This window comes from Mustela nivalis, assembly GCF_964662115.1.
Source record: "Mustela nivalis genome assembly, chromosome: 11".
Lineage (NCBI taxonomy): Eukaryota > Metazoa > Chordata > Mammalia > Carnivora > Mustelidae > Mustela > Mustela nivalis.
The window spans coordinates 112,160,568-112,185,365 of NC_139030.1; the positions used below are offsets into that span (position 1 = coordinate 112,160,568).

At 41.5% G+C, this 24,798-nt stretch overlaps 1 protein-coding gene across 2 annotated transcripts in view; it reads left to right on the plus strand.

Annotated features, from left to right (window-relative positions):
• The first annotated feature begins 3,199 nt into the window (after positions 1–3,199).
• The window catches only part of COL5A2 (collagen type V alpha 2 chain), a 134,410-nt gene continuing 112,811 nt past the window's right edge, over positions 3,200–24,798 (plus strand). For both annotated transcript variants that reach the window (XM_082690499.1, XM_082690498.1), the window contains exon 1: positions 3,200–3,621. In XM_082690499.1, coding sequence (XP_082546625.1) covers positions 3,528–3,621 — 94 coding nt within the window. In that variant the 5' untranslated portion in view covers positions 3,200–3,527. The remainder of the gene's footprint in view (positions 3,622–24,798) is intronic.

The window sequence follows — 24,798 nt, forward strand, 5'->3', positions numbered from 1 at the left end:
GTTTTCCGCTCAAGGTTGGAGGCTCCACCGCATCAGGGACCCTGTTTGTGTTGTTCGCAGGTGCGTCCTTCGCTCCTTGAGTAGAACCTGGCAAGTAACAGGCATCCAACAAAGACTTGTTGAGTAAGGGAATGGATTAGACCAGGGACATGGTGATTTCAGGCAAGTCGGAGCCTGAGCAGAGCTCTGAGGTGTGAACTTCTATGTGCCTGGGGAAAAAAGTCCATGTTTCCAATGGCTGAAGCCAAAAGAGGGAAGCAGAAAGAGATGGAAATCAAGAAACAGGCGTCTTCCTTTTCCCTCTCCCTTCCTCTCCCCCGCCACCTCCTCCCCTTTTTCTTCTTTTAAAATATCATATAACTGTATCATCTAAGTACTTGGGAGTTAATAGTTTTTTAGGAAAGGAAAAGTAATTGAGTGAAGAAATGCATAACAAAATCAACAAGACTTGGCCATCAGTTGGATGTAGGTTGAGGGAGGAGAAAGGGTGTCTTCCTATGTTCCTAATCTTTGGGACTAGAGTAATGGTGACAGTGTTAATGCATATAAAGAACAGTGAGAGATAATGGTTTCATTTTGGATTTCTTGAGTTTCATGGACTTGTCCAGAGAAAGATGTTCAAAACAGACACTTAGAAACACAAGTCTGCAGATCTGCAACTGAGGAGGAAAATCTTGACTGGAAACCATGAGCATGTGAATGGAAGTAACATCCAGGGCTCTAATAGTTATTACAGTCCAAGAGAATGGGCAAGGATGGGAGAATGCCAATGAGACGACGCTGGAAAACATAGTAGCTCTCTGAAAAAATTAGGAAAGGAAGTTTGGACAGAAAAGGGGGGTAAAAGAGAAGTTTGTGGGGCCAGGAAGTCTTGGGAGGATGGAGTTTCCGTAACAAGGGAGTCGTCAGAGCATCAAATACTACAGGGAGAAAAGACGGAAGGTCTTTGGGTTTCTCGATGTCTCTTGCGGTGCTGGTGATGATGTTCTAATGAAGACGGTCAAGTGTACCTAGGAGTTAAGAAGTAGAAGGAAAAAAGGAAACTATAGAAGATGAGTAGTTCGGGGGAATCTTGGGCTTTCTTTTTTTTTTCTTTTTTTGAGGATAGAGAGGAGGACACAGAGTGATGTCCTGAAGGGCACAAAGGATGGGACGCAGAGTACAGAGAGAAGGACCGACCCCGAAGGTGCTGAGGCATCTCTTCTTCGGAGACTGGAAATACCGGTGTTCGGCCGGCCTAAGAGCTAGGAGGTGAGAATACTCACTTCGGAGTCAGCATGTCTGAAACAGAACCCAAGTGTAAGTCTACCACTTGGTAGCTGAGCAAACTTGAACCGGTAAGCTCCTTTGAATCTTTACATAGGATTCAAGGAAAATTATAAATAACTTTCAGGGTTGCTGTGAAAGTGGATTTGGTACAGACTTACCCAGGAGGCAGACATTTTTCTGATATGTGCACTTGGGAGGAGCTTATTGAAATTGTGATGGGCTTCTGAGCTCCCCACTTAAGCACTAAGGCCTTGAATTAGTTCGGGGACTGAGGAGTGTTTGGGTCCCCTCTGCCGAACGCAACCACATCTGTGAAACCAACACACCTGGTCAACACCTGTGTATGCGCTCCTCTTTTCCGAGTTATAACGTAGGACCCTAAAGCTGATCATAGAGGAAAAGCCCAAGTCAGAAAGCTCATGAAGACGAGCTAATTTATCACAGCTGTCCTGAAAATATTTGCTGTGTCCCTATCACACCATATGCTTTTGGTTTGACAGGAAGAAGAGGCTGAAACTTGAGTGAACCATGAGAGATTGAACTGTGTTCTTAATCTTTCTTATAAAAGTGAAAAATTTAACTGAGAAGGACGGGCTTACAGCTGCTTGGAAAGTTGGTCCCCCTCTGGGATACATCTCCAGAGATTCTAGCTCCATGCTAAAAATTCAAAGGTTCTTGGATTTCCTCTATAAAAAGTGATAGTGTATTACGTACCTAATCGCCCTCTATCGTATCTCCTTTCTCTGAATTTCTATTGGCGTTAATACACCCACACATGTTTATACGCTCCAGCTTATGTTTCTTTGCTTCACGTGAATTTATTTTTTTAGCATGTACATGTGTACCTTAAAGGCAATGGGCATGGCTTCCGCTTCTTTTGGGTTGTTGTCTCCCTCAGTGCTTAGTGCCGTGCCAGGTGCCTGACCGCTGGTGAGTAACGAGACCGCCGGCGCGCCTGTGTTGTATGGAGTAGCCATTCCAGGTGGAGTCAAGATAGCAGATGTATTGCATTATGTAGAACATTCTGAGGTCATTAAGTTCTTGGCGAGGCATGAGCAGTGGCCCAAAGTTTATGAATATTGCTGGTAAATGGCTTGTGTCACTGGGACTGTCACAGTCCCTGAAAAACTAATGTGGGAATAATAACACCACCATTTCCTCTTATGTAGCTCTTTGTAATTTGGAACTTAGTTAATAGCATATTCCTCGTTTTAGTGTCACTAAACCCTGCACACAGGTCAGGGCAAAGCCCTTTCCTCAAATGAGCAAATTGGAGTGCCTAGAGATAAAGGGGTTCATGTTTACGAAGTTGGTAAGTGGCAGAGCCACTGTTGGAAGTGAGGCTTCGAGTGCGGCAGACCTCCCAGCCCTTCACAGGGACATCACAGACCAGTTTTCAACAGAATAAAACTTTCTGGGACAAGATGGACCTGCAGATGTGTTCCCATAAACGAGAGATGTGGAGAAACCCAGAGATAGTCTTAAAGTATGACACATCCCAAATTTATTTGTCTGAAACAATCCCTTTGCCTGGACTTGACTTGGGCACAATTTGAATCGTCCCCTTCCAGAATCTGGGAAAAGAAACAAAACCTGGCAAGGAGACGAGAATATGTCCTCTTCAGTCAAAAGAAAGGGTTAAAATTCGATCCTTTGCAAGTGTAAGGTGGACAAGAGACCTGGGTGATCTTGACACCAAAATCGAGGCTACACGGCTGTATTTCCCCCCTAATGTCTTTTTCAGCTTATAGGGAAAAAGTGAAGCGGCGTGTGCCTAGGGGAAGGATTAGGGAGGGGGGAATAGGAGTAGTTTCTTCTAACAGTCTGTCTTAAAAAAAAAGAAGAAGAAGAAGAAAAGAAAAAAAGAACTAAAAGTTTGTTTCTGTGATTAAGCGCCCATTTCTGTTTAAAACACAAACGGCGCAGGGACAGTCGGAGGCTCGGAGACGCAGAGAGGCGCGCTCTGATTTGGCTGTTTACCATCAATCAGACCGTTGCTTGGCAGACACTGGATAGTTATGAGCCTGAACAAGCTGAAAGGGGGCAGGAAAAGAAGTGGAGGCAGCATTCTTCCTATTTAAAGCTGCATCGCTTGAAAAAAGTTTTCTCAGACTGTGCTGGAGCTGGTGCTGGGAAGGGGGTTTGCAGAGGCTGCCCCGGCCCAGCAGAGAGAGCCCAGGCCGGCTTCATGGTGCTCCAAGAACCTTAGAGTCACTTCTGGCTCCCAGCAGGACCCGCATGTCGCACATTGCGACGAGATGGCACACTGGCTGCGAGCAAGCCCTCTCCTCCTGCTGACCCTTTTACTAGGGCGGTTCGTCTCCGCCAGAGCCCAGGACGAAGGCGAGGATGGTGAGTTCGCCCTTTGCGCTGCCTGTGCTGTGTCCTGCGGGTTGGGGATGGGGATGCACAGCCCAGGGGAGGGAGAGGGCGCGGGGGCACTTGCAGTGGGGAGTGGGGCCGGGCGCGCAGAGGAGCACCTGGGAGCGGCCCAGGACGTCAGATTGTCTGCAGACCCCGCTGGGCAGAGGACACCACGGGGTACTGCTGCCCAAGTCCCTCCGGGCTGAGTCCTTTTCGGCTGCAAGGGGAGGGGGAGACCTTTGAAAGGAAAGCGGAGCACTTGAAACGGAGCCCTGAAGGCAGGGTCACCGGAGGGGCTCTGTCCTCGGGCTGGGGCAGGGGACCTCAGGCCGCAGGATTCTTTGTGTGCAAGGACCTCTGCGGCCACTGGGTGACGGACTCCCCTTTGTCTCCGGCCGGGCTCTCCTCCCTTCACACACTTTCCTTCTGTCCCTTCCCATCTGGGATCTTAAAACTGCTTCTGCTGACCCAGAGCAAGTCCCCTTTACCTCCCGTGACAGAGGCTGAAAGAAGCCAGATTCCTGAGACCGTGTCCCCCTCCCGGCTGCACCATCAGGACAGGGGGGTCCCTGCCAGATGGCGGAGGCAGCACCCCTGCCGCCTTTCGGACGAAGTATCTCTCATGGAGCACTTGCAGGGACATTATCCTTTAGATGCAGGTTTCCTGTCTTTTTCTCTATTTTAAGACGAACCTTGCCTGTTACCGACTTTTTTTCCTATGCAGTTTGCTCATGTGAGGGCTGGGTTTGTGGTCTGCTTGAGCAAAATGCCTGGTGGCTATAAAATATAAGAAAATTCTGAATTTGGTTCCACTGATTATTAAGTCCTTGTTCTCCAGACATGTTCTTTTTCATAATAGGCCATTATAGATTTTCATGATTATTTAACATCAAACTCAAGCTTTTACAACTTAGCACATGTAAACCTTTTGGTTACTGTCTTTCACATATACTTTCGTGTTTATAGATATGCAGATGTCTGTATATGTTTTTAAATACCTACTTCTGTGTCTTTTTGCTCTGAAGATGATCATAAAATTAGTCCAGAGGCCACGAGTTCTAAGAATCATTTTCAGAGTGAAAATAAGAATGTGAGATGAAGACCCAACAATCTGTCCAGAGTCCCATAGAGGGGGCACTTCCCAAAACTTGAAACTTTTTATGTTACTTTTTATGTTTTCAAAAACGAGGCAATTTACAAAAAGTAAAACTCTTCCGTTTCTTTGTATTGGTGTGAAAAACATGCATTGGTTGGAAGGGTGGGGAAAAATACTTGGGATGTGGACGTCAGGAAAGGGGAGAGAAAAAACACAGAAAAATTACAATAGAAGCAGCAAATCTAATTACTAAGGGGACAGTTCACTCCCCTCCCCCACCAAAACAATCAACAACTTTAAACTTAACACAGCGCTCCTTGTTAATATTTTAGAACAACTTTTACAAAGTGTGACAATAATTGAGCATGGGAATAAACGGAAGGTCTGTCTCGTAGGGTGTATGGAATCGGCCACTTGTTAACAGACTTCCCCAAATAGCTGTAATGACTCTGTAGGTAGGTGCTTCTGAAAAATAAAGAGAGCTTATTTTTCTTATTATTAATTTACACAAATGTTAGACGTCTGTTATTTGGTGCAAAACTGCCTCATCTCCATACCAACCTCTGTTCCCCCAGTGTAACCAAGAGCACAGCAACTGGAATCCCAAATATCAGATTTTATAGAAATAGTATAATTCCTCGCATTCACACCACAAAAAATAAATCCCTCTGCCTTATTACTCTACCTAGGAGAGTATATGTGATAAAAATTCAATAGCGAAAGAAAGTAGTATGGCCCTAACGAAAGGTGATCTAGAAAAGAATTCCAGGATCCAGTATTCTGAGTTCCGTGACTTGGACTGACTCAGGCGCGTATTTTGGTTTCAGTTACATTGAATGGATACTTGGCAGGACTCTGTTTCCCCTGTTCAGGCTTGACACAAGCTTAATAAACATGTCAGAGCTTTGAAACTCCATGTGATTTTAAATTCGGGGAAGAGTAAGTTCAGGTAAATGCTTTAAAGAACGAACTAAGGTACACATGCAAAGCAAGTATATTTTTCAAATTTTAGCTATAACTAAGTCATATAATGTGCTATTGAGTTTGCATACAAATATGTCCCCTTTGAAATGGAAAGACATGTTATCACATGTAAGTGGATATTTACACACTTTGATATTTTTCTTTTTAATACTTCAAGGTGTATCTCTAATCTGTTTGACTGTGGTTATTTACCGGAAGTGTAAACATAAGCCTAGTGCCTGCCTGATAGAAATACTTATGGCCAATGAGGTAAAAGTAAGCAAATCAAGTCTTAGGCCTTTTAGGTCCAAACATTGCTACTTATTAGTAAATTTTAAGAACTGAAAAAAATAAAATAAAATAAATTACTAAGAACTGAAAGGAAGTTGGGCTAACATTAATTGAAACTGTTAAGCAACCAGAATCAGAGTTAGAATGACAAAATCAGATTTTGATGAGTTTTTGGGTATCTGTGTTTGTGATGGTGGTGGTAGGGAGCTTTAAAAGGGTTTCCCATTTGTTTTTTGCAGGAGAAAATACTAGTGCATTTATAATAATTGTTACATTCCTAAACAAACTTCTAATACCTACTGAGTTATACACATTCTTGCTATTAGAAATGGACAGACTTAATCTTAGAAAATCATCTTTGGTATGAATCCTTGATTTCAGCAACAGAGAAGAAACAGAAAGGAGAAAAGGTGCCGAAATGTCCTATTTTATTTCCGGAGGCCAGGCAGGTGCCGTAAACAAGTGGAGGGAGTAGGTGGTTGTGCATCGGTAGGGGATGGTGGGCCGGTGGAGAGCTGAGGATGCCTGCCCCCTTTAAGACATTCAAAACTAACGTTTTCAGAAAGCACTGCCTAAGCCAAATGCAATATGTCTGAGTGCCAAGTTTGGCTCATGGACCATAAATCTGGAACCCTCTTGTTGCAACCCTACACTGATATCCTGGACCCAAGCCAACTTCTGATTACTAAGAGAGGAGGGGCTGACAGTCCTTTTTATATCAAGGTCTCTTGCATTTTATTATGCTGCATCTGCCATTTATCTCATCATTAAAATACAAATTTGAAGACACAAATGCTCATTGCTCAGCCTTACTTGGATCAGACCACTTTAAAGGAAGGAGAGAATATGAATACATAGCTCAAGATACTTGACCGTGCATAAATTGTTTTAAACTCAATACTGATAAAGTAGATACTTTGGACTGTGTAGGACAGGCAAACTTTTACGATGGATGTTTTTATCGTGGTTCAGCTGCATCTAACAGAAAGCAATAGTTTAATTTCTTTTTTTTCCATCTTTAAAAGAAGCCTTTAGTGAAGGAGTGAAAGCCTGGTATATGAGCTTTACAAAGTCATCAAAGGCTCAATCTCTTTCTAGTTCTTTACTTTCATATCCCTAGGGTGTAATCCTTGAGTGATGGTCCTACGTGGCTGCTGGAGTTCCAGCCATTACATTTACTTTCCAGGCATCTGAATAGAGAATGAGAGGCAAAGGCAGTGATTCTCTCTCTTTTCATGGAGACAATTAGGCCTTCATTCCATTTCAAGTTATAGTGGCTGGAATTTAGTCATCTAGGCACACAAAGCTACAAGGGGGCAGCTAGGAAATGTAGTGTTTTAGCTAGGTAGCACTAGCTGTGGATGCTACTGAATAGAGTTATGTTATGAAAGATATGAAAGACAGAATAGCTGCTAGGAAGCAACTCCAGTCCCAACCCCAGTGAGTGTCAGTCACTTTCAGTGGAACAAGTCTTCTAATTTTAAGGGGCAGGATATAGTTGTGTGATCAGATCTACCCTGGTTATTGTTCACTTCTGAGTAGTGTGTGAGACTAAGATCATTGGAAGGCACTGAAATGAGTCTGCAGTTCTTCGCTTCCTGATTCTGTCCAGATAAATTGAGAAGTATCTGTAACTTCTACCCAAACTAAACTGAGGCTTTACTTTGAAGAGTGTATCTCTCTCTCTACATGTAGACTGTAGATCGAGAGATAAAGACAATATTTTATCTTTAAGAGAGAGAAGAGAGGAAAGAACATGGTGGGAAGGCAGAGGAAGAGAGGGTGGAGGGTCTTTCAAGCAGACTCAGCCCTGAGCCTCAGAGCCTGATATGCGGCTCAGTATCAGGACCCCGAGATCACCACCTGAGCCGAAACCAAGAATCAGCCACAGTCAACAGACTGTGCCACCCAGGTACCTCGATACAGATAATTTTTTTTATAAATACAAATATATATTTTTATAAATACAAATAAATACAAATATTTGTCTTTGTATAAAGAAATATATGCTTTGGCCATGACTCTTTGGGTTAGTGATAAACAATCCACAGGTCCACATTGAGCTGGCTGTGTGGTCATCTGAGGAGCTTGTTACCAGTATGGATTCTGGGCTCTTTTCCTTTCCAGATACCCTGACTTAGCAGGTTTGGATGGGATTTGGGAAGCTTTCTAGGGGATTCTGATTCATGTTGGTCAACCACTGTGTGACATCTCTGCCTAACACTCTTGATCTTGATGTGGGCCAGTCAGGTTCTTGTTCCAAGACTACACAGCTGTGACTTGGTGGTAACTTGATACTCCAGTTATTCCCTTCAGTTACAGGTCTGCCTAATTAAAGTTCATAGATAAACCACTGCAGATTCACTGTCATTTCTGGAAAAATAACTCCATGCCCAAACCCTACTGATAGTAGCTTATGTAAATTGTTCTACTATACGGTGGATGCATGTTATTAAAATATATTTTAATAGGTGAATGTGGAGTTTTCATTTTCTCTCTTTTACTTCATATTCTTCATAATTTTAGCACTATGACCGCAGACCTACAATTCATGGGGTTGATCATTCCAGAAATGCCCATAATGCTGGAAATGAGGTAAAAACAGAAAGAGAAAGCTTTGTTTTGAGGAGCTGGGACTTACAAGATTGGAATCATGTTAAACTATGATCACAGGAAGAAAACTATTTAATTAATGTACTCCTACTTGAAGGACAATCCATATACATCATCACTTGGCCTTTTATTACATTTATAAAATGTTTAAAAGTCAGTCATTTTTTGACCTACCATTTTTTGCTCTGAGGTCACATTGAAAAATTTAGATTTACATATGAGATATGTAGTAATGGTAGGGGAAAAGTCTAAAATTATTAGTTATTAAGTGATTCATTATATAAATTTGGCCAAGTTGTATAAGTTTATATAAAATAATGGAGTTGGGAAGATACTCACAATTCAGCTTTTCTCTTGATTACTTTCCATGTAAATTTCATCTAAATTCCCTGTAAGACTGTGGAGTCATGATAATCAGTATTTTTAAAAGTATCTACTTTTGGCATTTGCTGCAGTGAGAAGACTATCCTATGGAAAATTTTGCCTTAAAGTTGTAGCCACATTGCAACCTTAGTGTTTTTATGATAGTTTATTGAAATGTTCAAAACTAAGCCCTTCAGAAGAAATCAAGGTGTTTTCATTTTATACTGTGACTATATTCTCTAAGGAACGTGTGTAAGAGAAATCCCACTAGTGGTAAGTAATTAGTGGGATTCTGATAGCACAAGATTCTTCTTATCCATGTGCCTTCTACAGAGAAGGTAGCAACATCAACAATATTAATGAATTCCAGTGTCCCTGTAGCTCTGTGATGTAATGTTCAAACTCAAAAATGTTTACATGCTTTTTTTTTTTTTTTTTAATTTCTCCTGGGAAAGAGAAAAGACATCTCACAGTTCTTTCTCTCTCTTTCTTTCATCTTTTTTTCTCTTTTCGGTGTCTGCTCAATCAGAATTACAAATTCAGTTGCAAGAGAAAACAAATATATTCTCAGTAGAGATGTTGCTTGCACCATAAGCATCACAGCCTTAAAGTCTGTGTGCTTGAGTAAAGCAGCCCAGTCTGACAGTCATTGGGAAAACACCTGGTTCTGGTCCATCTCTGGTGTTTAGGAGTTCTGCAACCTGCAAAGTGTGTTTTGACCTCACCAGACTTTTGGGTCCTCATCTGAAGTCGGGAACATGTACATACCTCTGTCAGTCTGCTGGGACTCTTGGAACTTACCCCTGAAGGTGATTTTAAAACACTTGACTGAGACCCAGAAAGTGATACTACGATCTGATTTCAGTCATCACAGATACAAACCTTAGTGGCATATTTTTGACTTTTACCTAATCTTTGAATTTGTTTTGAAGAAGCTTCTGGATTTGTTTCCCTTCTGTAGTTTTGTCTGTTTCCCACTTCCCAGGGGAACTCGCTCCACCAGTCGTCCTCTCTTTGCTCTAAGGACAGCCACTTCCTTTCTCTGGGGTCTTTCCCCTTATCTGGTAAACAAGCCCGGCTCCTCCCAGGCCGTGTCTGGCTCCCACCCTGTCTTAGTTCTTCGTCCAGCTGCTCTAGGAGAAGCACACCCTCTGCCTCTGTCTCCAAGCCCCCTCTCATGCCCGTGCGCTCCGATTTTGTCTCCTCTGCTCCGTTAAGCTGGTCCAGTAAGCTGAGGACTAAAATGTGTGATGTTCCGATGGGCCCCTTTAATCTGTCTCTCAGGCTTTCTCCATTATCTGATACAATCGACCACTCTGGCTTTCTTGAAAAACTGTTCTCTGAAAGTTCTCCCTCGAGCTACCTGACCTTTTCCTGTCAGCTTCGTGGGCGACTTCTCCCTTCTCCCTTCGCCCCTCCCCCTTTCTTCCCTCACAGGATCTGGTTCCCTGGTCTTCCCTGCTTATTCTCTTCCCGGATCATCTGGGAATCACCTCCCTCAGGATTCCACGTAACAGCGAACGGCTGAGAATTCGCAGATCTCTCTCTGCAGTCCTGACCTTCCCACCTTCCGCGGACGGGCCAGAACCTCTTCAGGTTCAGCGCATCTAAAACTCGACTCATGAGCGTACCTTCGAGACAAGAGCATGTTTCCTATGTATTCCTTATATCAGGGAACGACAACATCATCGTACCTGCTCACTAAAGCAAAATTCCCATCAGTCACTTAATGTTACCGTTCTATCTGCTCAGTATTTCCCAAATATACCCCTTTTCCCTCTCTTCCACAAATGCCTCGGTTCAGGTACAATCAAATCCCTGGATAATTGCAAAAGCATTTGAATTCCTAGCCAGGCCTCCTATGTGGCCGCTTCCCACTCACGTGTGTGTCGAGCTCCTCTGTTGCTGCTGTGACATCAAACTGAACTCTGATCACGTCATTGCCAGCTCCGTCACCTGCTGGCTCCTGGAATCTGAGGGAAACAATCATGTGCAGGCTCCTGAGCATGGCATATGAGACCTTCTACGATGGGGCTCAGTTCCAGAATCTTAGTCCTATCGTAGCTGTCACTCCCTGCTGAAAACAAGAAGTCGCTTGTAGTTCCCAGCTCCCACTGCACACGCACATGCCCTGAACCTTTTTCCTACTTGCCTGTTTTCCAGGTCCCATGCCATGTTATCAATTCACTTATGTATTAGGCACATAATAGTTATTCCCTGAATGTGTACCAATTAGACATTATTTTTAAAACTCTAAAAATATTTCCTAGCATTTACTCAACTATTAGTGAACTTATATCAAACTTAGTTTTTACAAATTTGTATAATCTTGCACAATTTTTTATTTCTTTATGTCTTAGTTTCTTCATCTGTAAAACTGGAATAACCATATCGACCTCACATAATTGTTATGAAGATGACTGTATATATAAGCCGCCTATGTAGTGCGGGTCCTGACAAACAGCAGGAGCTCGTTAACTGATCGTTGATACTTTTTCTCCATTACTGTTTAATTACACAGCAATGAAAATAACGCATATTAGATGATTATGAGAATGAAACTTAGATATCATAGAAAAATAAAAGAAACAACTTTTGCTCCCAAAGAGATGAAAATCTACTGTAAAACTTAAAATGCAATTTAAATTTACTTAAAATGTAAAACTTAAATTTTACCTACCATTATAGTATGGTCATTCTGATAATACATCAAAATATGCAACTCATGTCTAGCTGGGCTCTATTCTAAATCCATTTAAAACTGTTACTCTTCAAATAGTACAGCTTTATTGTGTGGCTGCTTGTGTAGGTTTATTATGGGGGAAAACCAAAGAAACCAAAACATCTTTCCATCAGAGACTGTCTCATGGGCCCTGTGGTTTGAAGCGTCCCCCGCCCTCCCCGTGTCACACCCACACTTCATTCTCTGCCGTGGCTTCCCCTGCGTGAGCCAGGCGCGGCTCCTTCCAGGTTGCGGGGCTACCTCACGCCTGTCTACGAGTTTCGGAGTTTATTTTCTGAAACTATGATCGTCATAAGAGTCTCTATTCAAGTTTAGAAGCATGTTTTCCACACCGCATGGCTCTGGGTGGCATCAGGAATGAGAGGAATCGCTTCTGGACACAGGGATTGCCGAGGCAGCTCCCAGGACCGTGGGGTCCTGCCATGGGGGTGACCACCGTCTCCCGGACCTCACAGCAAGCCTCTTCGTTTTCCAAAGTCTGCTGGTTTCTTCACTTCTTTTACTCCCAGGGGAATTTTGTGAGGTTTACTCCAGAAGGCAGAAGCTGGTGTAGGAAGTAGGCACGGTGTTCACACTTACTCGTGCTTTCCTTTCTTTCTTTCTTCTCAGTTTTTTAAACTTGAACAAATGACGGGTTTGACTTAGAGGGAGGTATGCATATGGAAACTTGCCAGGTAATTTGTAGCTATGAATTCTTTTAATTGAATCTGCATTATTCAGTATGGTGGTTCTGTGGCCATCCGTTTTAGATTCTTTCATCATGAAATTCTAAAAATGTGGGTGGGTTCCATAGCAAATAAATTCATTTATAGAGATTTAATATTTTCATTTATCTTAAATAGCAGTCATGCTTACTTTTGCTCCTGAGGTAGTGGAACCTGTCAGATTCCTGTTTCTAGTTTGAAGTTATTTTTAAGCCATTTCTCTCTCATTCATTGCAGAGCTTTATATTGAAGAAATGATTAAGTTACAGTTTTTTTATATGATAATTGTCTTTCTCCGATTGACTTATTTCGCTCAGCACAATATCCTCTGGTTCCATCCATGTCGTTGAAAATGGCAAGATTTCATTTCTTCTGATGGCTGCATAGTATTCCATTGTGTATATATACCACATCTTCTTGATCCATTCATCTGTGGATGGACATCTAGATTCTTTCCATAGTTTGGCTATTGTGGACATTGCTGCTATAAACATTCAGATGGACATGCCTCTTCAGATCACTACGTTTGTATCTTTAGGGTAAATACCCAGGAGCGTGAGTGCTGGGCCACAGGGTAGCTCTCATATAAGGAATTGAGAGGCAGGGTGGAGATTCAGGGGTAGGGAGGGAAAAAAATGAAACAAGATGGGACCGGGGAGGGAGACAAGCCATAACAGACTCTTAAACTCAGGAAACTGAGGGTTGCTGGGGGTAGGGGAGGTATGGGGTGGTTGGGTTATGGACTCTGGGGAGGATGTGTGTTATGGTGAGTGCTGGGAAGTATGTAAGACTGATGACTCCCAGACCTGTTCCCTGAAACAAAAAATACATTATATGTTAATAAAAACTGTTACAGTTTAATTCAGAACGTCATCTTTCTCATGTTAGTGCTAATTTTTGAGCTAAAATTTCTGGTAGGATGGACTGGTGGACACTGAGATTAACTTGTTACCCCAGAAGATGAACTGCAGAAAATAGTTCCTCATTTTCTGGCCTTTGGCTATAAACACAAAACCTCTGAAGTTTTATAAGGAAAATTGATACTTTATTTTGAGAAGGCAGAAGGATACTGGTCATTCTGAGGCAAATGAGTGATTCTGATATAACAATTTTCTTTTACATGAATTTGTAGTTAAAAAACAAAACAAAACAAAGCAAAACAAAAAAACTTGGGCCTTGAAGGAGGAACCCCTGAACATTTCCTCAGGGATCTTGTGTCCAAGCCTGAAGGAGCTACAAATGTTATGTCTTTCTGAGTGTTCATTTAAAAAATCTCATTTCTTTCTCTAACCATTTCCTATTTCCCCTCAAATCTTGACATCTGCCCATTTGATTAGGCGTGTGTTTGTGCTTTTATTTTTCTCCCTTAAGCATAGTAAAACTGAACTGAATTTTGCTGAGAAACAACTAGTAAATTCCTGAACAAATGGAGTTCTCATGAGCCTGGGAAGATCTCGGTCTTTTTACAATCTGTTTATTTTACTTAAAAAAAAAAAAAAGAAAAAAAAGTGGGATAATTACTTTAGAGAATGAGACAGAAATGAAACAGAATTAGTGCTGTAGAGATTAACCAGTGACTACATTCAAAGTTCCGTTGGCAGTGCTTGTGTTTGCAGACGGGGAGGAGGGCGGAATAAAATTAACTTAGTACGTTTATGATAATTAAGTTAGTATTTTGGCGTCTTCAGCATATAAATAAGTATGTTTCATAAACTTGGGGAAGGTCCACTTACCTGAGCTACCTGAGCTACCCGGTATTCCTTCCACACCTGTTCCATGGATGCAATGTTACAAGGTCCTAGAAGAATGAGCAAGTTCAGTTCTAGAAAAACAGTTTTAAAATAGATGACTTTAGTTTAGTTTTGTTCTGTTTTAGGAAAATGTGCTTTCAAGCTCCTTTCTGTCTGAAGGGAAAGCACTGAGAATTCTGCATGAGAATTAGGGTCTCACACTGCAGTTCTGCTTGGATGTTGTCAACTTCCCAAATTTTGCTTCAGATTACAGACTTTTCCCTGGAGCCTGGGCTCCCACCAAAACTTGACTGTTTTGTGTCCTCTTCTCTGCTCCTCCATGAGAAATTCACAGCGCGTGCTTTCTAGGTACTATTTAATGCCCAGTATTAAGAATATGACTCCCTTACAATGAGAGCCAATTATATGATGAATTGCCTTTTGCAGTCTTTTTTTTCCCTGTTCTCTGACCATCAGAACCGGTGGATACTGTGGTCCTGGGCGACAACTCCAGTCTCAGATCGAGTCTGTGTCTCACGCTTTAGGCGGATGCAACAGGGCTGTCGAGGGTGTTCTGTACTTGCCCATGGACGGTTCCACAGTCAAGACATTACAATCACTTCAGATCCATTCTAATGAAACTAGAAGTTGCCTAAGTAGAATCAAACTGGAAATTTGTCCACCACATTCCTACTGTTTCTGAAGAGGACTTTTGAGTTTCTTCAGGATAGAACCCCGTGGTAGTGCATCACATGGAAGGCGTCGGTGTGTGGCAAGATGGGCTCTCTGTGGGTGCACAAGGGTGCGAGTTAGCATCTCTGTAATACACTAAAATGGAAGTCACCAAGCTAATGTGAGACTTCATGATTGGACCTATATCATATCTTGTGAGATTTATTTAGAGAATTTCAAAGAGGTTGAGGACATTTGTGACATCCATTAATTTTTCATCTTTAATTTCTCTATTTTTTTACCCTATATTCCTAAAACATCACCATTTTAGAATAAAGAAATAGACGCTAACATGATACTATATTTCTTTCTTTCTTTCTTTTCTTTTTTTTTTTTTTTTGGCGCCAACAGCATATATACTGTAGGTTGGGCCTGTAGATAGAAGGAAAAGCTCACTGTTTCAGTGAGATTTTTTTTCTCTTTTTGATTATAGGAAATCCCCTTGGTTCCCAACTATTACCATTTTTTGATATGTAGAGCCTTTAACAGTTAGCAATTTCTACATTTCAAACTTCTCCTTTTCCACGTACTTTCCATGGGCAGTCAGTGCATGGTCCGTGGAGTCTCGCGTGTGGGTCCTGATCGGCCATTTGAGCCGTGTGACCTTGAGCAGGTTGTTGTTTTCATCTGCATATTGAGAAATTGAGTTAAAATTCCTCTCACTTTTAAAGGCACTGAAGAAAAGCAGGTGTTCCTAATACTTAGGTTGATTCCCTGATTAGACCATCGCAGGCTGTTTTCTGCTGCCGTAATTGAAATGATTTCCTCCAGTGCCCGCCCAGTTACTCGGGGCGACGGGAGAAAGACCGCGGGGGCAACGACCTGTAGGTCATCGGGGGCAGAATGGGAGGTTAGGGGAGAAGCATAGCGGGGAGGTCTGAAATGGCAGTAAATAAATGTTATTATTTAATGTTTTTCCCTGAGCCAGGCCTGGGCCCACCTCTCGATTACTCACAAAGCAGGTTAGGAAAAGCAAACCCCCCAAGCCCCTGAGAGTTATACTCTGGTAGTAGGGTGCAGCCCACCAACTTGGCAGTACATGTGCTCACTTAATTTTATCCTTTTTTCTAATCTAATGAGTTTGGGAGCTGTTTGCCCGTTTGGTTCAGGGAGGGAATTGTTCAAGAACGGTGAAAGTCTTCTTCACATAGGAAACCTGTTTATCTTCCTCGTATTTTACTGACGTCAAGGCAGACTTATTTGACCCCTGAGCAGTGTCCTCATGAGGGATGGCGTTCACCTCCGCCTGGGCGCTCAGGGGGCGGACGGTGCAGTGTGTGTGAGCTCGCTCGGCGTCTACTAACTCCGCGTGGCAGGAGCGCCGCGGGAGCACTGCCCGGAGTCAGATGACTGGAATAAAGTCTCCCTCTTTCCTTATAAATTACTTATAAGAAGCCTTAGTGGCCTCACTTAGGAAATAGGGATCATACGTTTTATTGTCTCGCAGGTACAAAATAAAGAATTCACACTGTGTGTGGAAACCCTGCTGGCTGTGAAGGCCAGTAGAGGGATAGCAGGTGTCAGCGTACCTCTGCTGCACTGACAGTTAGCCGAATGCACACCAAGGTTTTCTTCTGAGCAAACACTCACGTTAGCAGTCTAAGGAGTATCAGACTCTCCATCGACAGGAAAGAAAGGAAGTTTGGGTGTTTTGAATTGGGGAACGTAGAGTACCTTCTTACAGAACTATCTAGGAACCTCCCAGAGCCCCCACATAGGAGTTAAACAGGAAGGAATGAGAACAGAGGCTTTGACTGGAGGATAAGCAGAACAAATAGGAAAAGAAAACATGATTTTTGTGATGTAACTGGACTGTAGTCTCCACATGCAAAAACGTAGCTTCCTGGCAGAGGCTGAATCCACGATTAACGTGACTTCTCCCATCAGGAAGCCTGTCTCAAAATCAAAGAGAAGCTCTGAGGGCCTGTTTGTAGCACGGTATCCCTTTCCGCTGGGTCAGAGGGGACTTGGAGCTGAAAGTTTAAGCTGGTGACAAATGTCCACACAATCCAAGCCCCGTGTTTGGACAAAGGTTCCATTGCTCTTAGGCCTGTCTGCTCTCCGGGGTGTTTTAAGATGTTTTTCTTGTACAGGGAGAAACATGCAGTTATGGAGATGAGGGCTTCCACCAAATAGACTGTTTTCTTTCTTCCATGAATAAATTGTTGAAATAATTTTAAAGAAGAACTTCTAGATTAAAACTGGACCAGGACACACAAAATCCGCATTCTAATGGCAGATCTGTCAGGCACTAAGTGGGTGATTCCTTGGAAGGAACTTAAAGTCTCTGGCCCTCAGTTTCTTCACTTCGTAAACCTTGTGATCCATTACGCAGAGCAGTTCTTCCTGCTCTGAAAGTTGGGGACCGCGGACGGCTCTGGGCACCTGCACCTGCACTGGCAGAGTTGTGTGCGGAGTTGTGTGCGCGCCTGCGAGGAATCTCACAGATGCTTTTGGCAGATTGAGGTGTCGTGCATAGTCTCTGTAGATAATGTGTTTCTGTACTTTCAAATTAGGATTTGATGATTTTATCCGTGTTTGTCCAGTTTTTACCGATGGTTCATTTCAGGAATACAACTTCCGATTTATGACTTTGGAAAATGATCTGCTTTTCGGTGAATGGCTTTATAGCAAACTTTCTAGGGAAGTCTCTAAAATCAGACAAAGTTTCTAGGTAAAGTTTCCTTCCTTTTGCGGGGCACGGAGGGAGAGGGAGAGAGAGGATCTTAAGCAGGCTTCTCACTCAGCATGGAGCCGAACGCGGGCCTCTGTCTCACAGACCTGAGGTCATGACCTGAGCCGAAATCAAGTCGGATGCTTAACGGACTGAGCCAGGCAAAATTTCTAAATTTCTATAAATTTATGAAAAAAATTTATAGTACTAAATATAGTACTAAATTTCTATTAATTTATGAAAAAAATTTATAGTACTATGACCTCAAATTGTGTAGGTTTCAGGTAATTTTGAGCTTTCCAACAACAGAGAATACACGTACATGTATCATGTGTTGTATTACACCATCACAGCCATAAGACGCCAGGTTCTCCAGGTATGTGTTGGTGGGACGGGTGGTCAGATAAGCAGCGTCCTAGGCTCTCACCCTTAGAGCTGATGGATATTTCTTGGTAGCAGAGACACTTTGTTCTTCCTAATAACTGAACACAGTAAACTGCTATTCTGCCCAGAGATTAAAGAAAGGAAAAAGGAGAAGGAGAATTCAAAGGTTCTGGGCGTTCATGTGGAGAGTAGAGCACAGGATGGTCATACTTATTCTATTTGTTGGGAGACGTGTGTGCGTTTACTCTGAATATCTAGAAGGTTTGATTTATTCCACTGGTGTTTCTTAAACACAGAACTTTTGAGAGCACGCTGCCTGCTCTCCTGACACTTGAGGGAAAATGAGACTCTGTGTCTGCTGCTTTTCCAGATTTCCTCCTCTCGGTAATACTGACCGGGTCTTCTACACATTTATGTACCCAGATCCTACTAGAATTTACTCCCAGACATTTTGGGGATAGAGAAGAGCATTTTTAAAATATTACTATATGTCTAATTCAGGTGCATGAAAATTTTAAATTAAAAATCTGAAAAGATTAAAAAAATACTATTCACACGTGCTTACCTCCATGTTCAAATCAGAGATTCCAGTGGGAGAAAACTGTCAAATTCTAGACAAATGCGCTCTTCAAAAAGTGAGAGCTACTTGGTCATCTTACAGCACTTAGCAATAATTTACTTTGCGGGGGAATGTAAATCCCCCTCAAAGGCCATTATAAATCTGTGTTAGTGACATTGGAATTTAGTTCAGATGATTCTGAAATTTTTGACTTTTTATTAAAGGAAATAATGCTCTAATCTCAAGCGATGGTAGTTTTGACTGACTTTTCTCTACAGAGGAAGATACTCCCACTGTTTGTCTATGAGGCACTCACCTGCATGCCTTCACTTATTTACTCCTTCAGTAAACATTAACAGAGTACCTGCTGTTTACCAGGCCCTTCACTGACTGATGCAGAAGTAAATATTTAATCTTTACACCCAAAGAACTAATCATGTAATAGGGACAAGTAAAGGACTATACCATATGCCCTGTGCTGATGGTGGCAGACAGAGGATCCTAGGGGCACCGGAAGACACCCCTTCCACACAAGGCCTCAGAGACGGGAGGTCAGGGAAGGTCTGAGAGGAGGGAACACCAGAGCAGAGTCATTTCCTGCTTTCACTCCGTCATCTCCTTCCTCTGCCTCCCACCGAGACTCTTGTTCATTCACCCAAGTCTTTAACATCGGGATCTGGCCGGATGTGCCTCCTTCTAAAAACCTTTCCTATGATCCCAGTCATCTCTGTTCTTTTTGACTAAATGGCAGCATTTCCCCTTTCTATGACACCTTCAACCCTCAAAAAAACCCCCAGCCTTTTCTGTCTCTTCCATTGTTTTAGTTTCATTTATCAATAAAGCATTTATCATTGATCTTTTAGTTCTATGATCTGCTCCTTCAGAATAAAGACCATCTCTCAATGGGCTAACTAGGTGATGGGGTGAGGAGAGCCCTTGTCGTGATGGGCACTGGATGTTGGAAGTACACATCTAAATTGCACACCTGAAAATGGTAGTAACTGTATGTTAACTAACTGGAATTTAAATAAAAATGACAAAAAAAAGACCATCTTTCAAACCCAGAAAATCAAATGCATTTCCAGGGCTATGCATGTTTCAGATACTCAATAAATGTTTGTGGTTAATAATAAAGCAAAATATATTTTTTGATGGTTCAAAATCAAGTGGTTTCTCTTGATTAATTATCAGATTGTTTTCTAATTATGTTACTCAATCTTGCTGAATTTTTTATATCCATAGCAAACGTAAAAAAATTGAATCAACTTTTATGTATAGGTTAGTTCCTCTTTGTGTGAAGCCTCATAAAAATACATACTCTGCAGCACACGAATTGGGTACAGAATGAAACAAAAGTTAATTTTATTTATAATGACTTTAGTCAGGCATTAGGGACACAAAGGTGATTAACACACGAGGGACGTGTGTAATGAGGGAAATTGACAAAGGAGCCAAAAAGTAAACCACAATATAATAAACAAGAGGAAGAAGAGTGGCGTAGGGTGATCCAGCTCCCCTCGGAGAACAGGGGTTGGTTTCCTGGAGGAGAGAGACCCCCACACATACATGACGGATGTGTGGTCGCCCACAGAAAGGAGACAAGAGAGAAGCAAGAAGATGGCACTTAATTAGGAACAAAAGATATGAAGAAATACTCAGAAGTATGAATCAACATCGTTATGCAGAAAAGGAAAAAGCTGCAAAAACAGCAACTACTTTAATGTCTTGGAGCATAGAACGGAAGGTAGGGTGAGCTCGTTCGTTATTAGAGAGGTGATGTCTTAGATAATTTATTGATTACTGAAAGAGTCTGTATTTAATCATAGTAGAAATAACAAGCATAGATTATTATTTTTCTTTCCTTATTCATTAAAAAGCAGAGTTGTGCAGTGACAAGGAAATACAGGACCATAATTGGGACAAGAGGTAGAGTCAAGTAAGGATTTTTGCTTTATTTTGTTTTCAGAGGACAGAATGGGCTGTTTTTGGCCTGAGCGAAGGTGTCCCAGGGAGAGGGAGGTCTTGAAGATATAGAAAGAAAGGGCAATAACGCTGGACCATGATACAGAAAGGCACTGTGTTGTGTATAAAGGTAGAGAGAGTAGCCTCAAACAGGAGATGGGGTTAGTGTGTCTTTGTCTCTAGGAGCAAGAAGCAGATACAGATGTGACTTCAGGTGAAAGCAGCCCTTTGGGGTCCATGAGGTGGGAGTAGAAGGTCATGATAGCCCATGTTTGAATACACGGTTTTTATTGCTTCAATTTAATGTTTCAATTACTTTAATGTATCAGTTTTAGTTCAATACAAAAGTAAGTCAATTCAATGTAATTAATCAATTTACATATCCTGGAATGGCCCTCTAGACCAACTGTTCTAACTACCAGTCTGTCTGGGCTAACATGATGCAAAGATCAAATTACCAGTACATTATTCGTTTTTATTGAAAATGTCGGTTAATTGTCAGAGAGTTGCTCAAAATCCCTCTGCAGCGCGATACATAATGTTTCTTCTTCCAGCCGGGTGGTGTACTGTTCTTTTGGATGGTCAGCTTCAACTTTCCATCCATACCTAACTCCCCTCTGCCCCCGCCACGTGTTACTAATCACAGTGATGAAGAGATTCCCTTTCTCAGAGGCAAGGCTAGGGTTTTCCATACAGGCCCGTGGTCCATATTCAGCTGACGTTTATTGCTAGAGTTCGCTGCCTCTGTAAGTAATATCACGCTTGATCTAGGTAGGACTGAGCAGTTCACAAAGTACATTTACTCATTTGATGTGCACATAAAACCCAAGAACCTTAGTTTACAGATGAGGAAATTGAGACTCACAAGAAATAAATGATTTTGGACCGGGATATGGAACTTGGGTTTCCTGGCTCCCAAGCCACGGCTCTTTCAATTGCATCTTACAGTAAGGAGAAAAGGGATGGAGCAAGACCGTTTAGTCAGAAGAAAAGCACTGCACACTACCTGAAAATGGTGTGTTTAGTGCTGTGTTCTTAGAGACCTCAGTGGGACCAAACCTGTGGCAGGCGATGATTAGGGCATGTATCACATCACTTGATCTTGCAGAGGCTTAGATTTTTTTTTTTTGTTTTCAGACATGAAAGTTTGGGATTATCATGAAGAGCTATAATGAGGAAGTAAGCAAGCAACTTCTAAGTTACCCAACTAAACAATTTACTTGCAATGAAATAGGAATCCTTGTAAGCAGGACTCCGCATAGAGTTGAAAGCAGATGCAATCATAGGATGTGCGACAGAGTGAGAGCCAACAGTGACTTCGGAAAGAAAAAATTACGTGGGTTTAGCACTCAGTGAGACGCCTCTAATTATTAGGTTTTCTGTCCTGGCTTTTTGTGCTCCACTGATTAGAAAATTAATGAAGAAATAACTGGTCAAATATTATTATGTGCTTCCTCAACCCCTGGATCCTAAGTTTCAGGCCAGACACTGGAAGTAGAAAGAAAAATAAGAATAATTTTTCTTACTTACAGAGTTCCAGTCTGAGAGACACACTGTAAGTTTTTGTAGCAAGAACTGACAGAAAGGCAACAGCATATGTCCGAATCTGGTCTATAAACTAGTGAAAAGCTACAAAAACCAGACATCTACATCAAACATTTTCAATAGGAGGCTCTCCAATTAAAATGTTTGTTTGTTAAGAAAATATTTTCTTCCTTCTCTAGTGACATTTTTTATGAAAACATTTGTTCATCTTTCCATGAAGGTAATTACAAATGAGTTAAATATTTAATCACCTGCACAAATGTTTTACATTTACATAAATGTTGCTCATTGATAATGAATGAATCTGTAGTAGCAAATATTTGTCTGAGTTCTGTGTACCAAGCCAAGTGCTATGGTACACTCAGTGTATATATTTACTAATAAATTCAGAACTGGAAGCCATGGTTCCTCACCTTAGGAAGTCTCTAATTTACTTACAAAGTAAATACTTGAAATCATTAAGTGAAGAAATAGGATACAGAAACACTGAACAAAAATACACTAATTCTTTTTTCTAATTAATTATTTTAATTAACATATAATGTATTATGTGCCCCAGGGGTATAGGTCTATGAATTATCAGGCTTACACACTTGAGAATAAGCCTGGGGTAAACTTAGGAAAGGGGAAAATTGACTGGAGCTGCTAGACAATGAGTGAAGATTTCAGAGAGGAAATAGGCAGGAGAATGGTGGTGTGGAAGGTGTCAGAAAGGCTCTCAGATTGGGGCGCCTGGGTGGCTCCGTCTGTTAAGCAGCTGCCTTTGCCTCAGGTCATGATCCCAGGGTCCTGGGATGCAGCCCCTCAGCGGGTTCCTGCTCAGCGAGGAGCCTGCTTCTCCTTCTGGCTGGTTCTCCCACTGCTTGTGCTCTCTCACTCTCTCTATCAAATAAATAAATTTTAAAAATCTTAAAAAAAGAAAAAAGTTTCTCAGATCAATGGTAATTCTATTGCAGAGATCCAAGGGAAGGATGATGGGAGAAAGGTCCTGGATCCCGCTGTGGGAAGTTTTCTGACCTTTCTCAAAGGTCTTAGAGAGAAGAGTTGTCTAAATAGTTAAGAGCCTAAGCAAAATTGCTAGTGGTTCGACTTCTCATATGTTCAAATACATTGATTTCTGAACTAATTTCACATGGTAGTTTCTTAAGTCGTATATTGAAGTAAAATTCTACTCAACTAATTTTAGTTCTCTATTATTTTCTAGAGGACTGATTGGATGTTACTAATGAAATGGTGGATACAGTCTGTTGGTGTTTCCGCAATGTGAACATTTTTAGTGCTAGGAAGTAATTTGTGGTGCTGATGACGTATTGTATGAGTCGAGGACTGGGATCAGTGGATTACACAAGCAGATTGCATAAAACCCACCTTGGCTTGGTGATATTTAATCTGTATGTGATAAGAATACTTGTTATCACAAAAATGACACAAATTCCATAAATTATTCAATAAAGCCATTACTATGGAGTCAGTCATTGCATGTATTGCTGGTATTACATTGCAGATTCTCAGAGACCCTTCTATTAATTACTGGTATGACAACCAGTTTTTTACTTTTTAATTAAAATTCGGCAAGTATTTGTTGGATATGCACTGTGTTCAAGCTACTGTGCAAGGTTATGGGAGTACCACAGTGTAAGATGCTCGCCCTGCCCTCCCTGAATTTAGTCTATAGAGAGAGAAAAAAGCAATATATAGAGTGGGAATGTTTTGCTTTTTAAAAATTTTTAAAAGTTTTAAATTTTTTAAAAAAATTATTAGAGAAAGAGAGGGCATACGCGAGCAGGGGGAGGGGCAGAAGGAGAGGAGGAAGCAGCTCCCCATGAGCAGAGAGCCCAAAGTGGGGCTCCATCCCGGGACCCCGAGATCATGACCTGAGTGGAAGACGACACTTAACTGACTGAACCACCCTGGTGCCCCTAGAATGGAAATGTTTTAAAAATTTAGTTGTCATAAATAAACCTCTTTTCCCCTAGTTAGATAAAGAAATAATCACATTATAGTTAATTTCAGATAAAAATATTTATTTCAGCCATTTCATTGATTGTAATGGCAAGTTGTTTCTTCATACCAGGACATACCAGGGAGAATAAAGCATTTTGACCTAACTCTTGTCAAAGTTTTATTTCATACCAGAATACCACAGAACATTTAGTTGAACGAAGCATTAGCCCACATTTTATTTTTGTCATCCAAAGAACATTACATTCCAAACTTCCTATTACTGGTATGTGTGAGATACACTTTGAAATAGATAGTCTGGGTTGGGCTCTTTTCTGTCTGTCCCGTTCACTCATGTTGGCAAAGTGGTGCGAATACCACCTTTTCTAGCATACGAAGATAACAGACCACTGTGATTATTGCTCAAGATGAATGAGGGAATGATATTTCTGTTCTTTTTGGACCTTTTTATTTAAATGCCTTTAACATGCTCTGTTAGCTCAATGAATGTTTTTAATTCTTCTCTAACACTGTTCCTTCTTTTGCTTTCGTCTTGGGTTCAACTTCTACATGTGTTATTATTTGTATATGCTTTAGGAAACACAGAAGAAACAAATGTTTTTTTAAAATCAGCAAACTGGGACAACTTCTAATGTGATCTAAAAGTATTAGCATCATTTGTATTTACATCTTTATATATATGTACATATATTTACATGTATCTATATATGGGAGAGGGAGATCTGTATATATTTATATATAATTTTCATTAAACAGTATAGAATATTTAACTGCTTGCTTCATTATAGCCTGAGTGCTGAATGGTGTCCATTGGGGAGGTGGGTGAAAAATTAGAAGGTAGTCA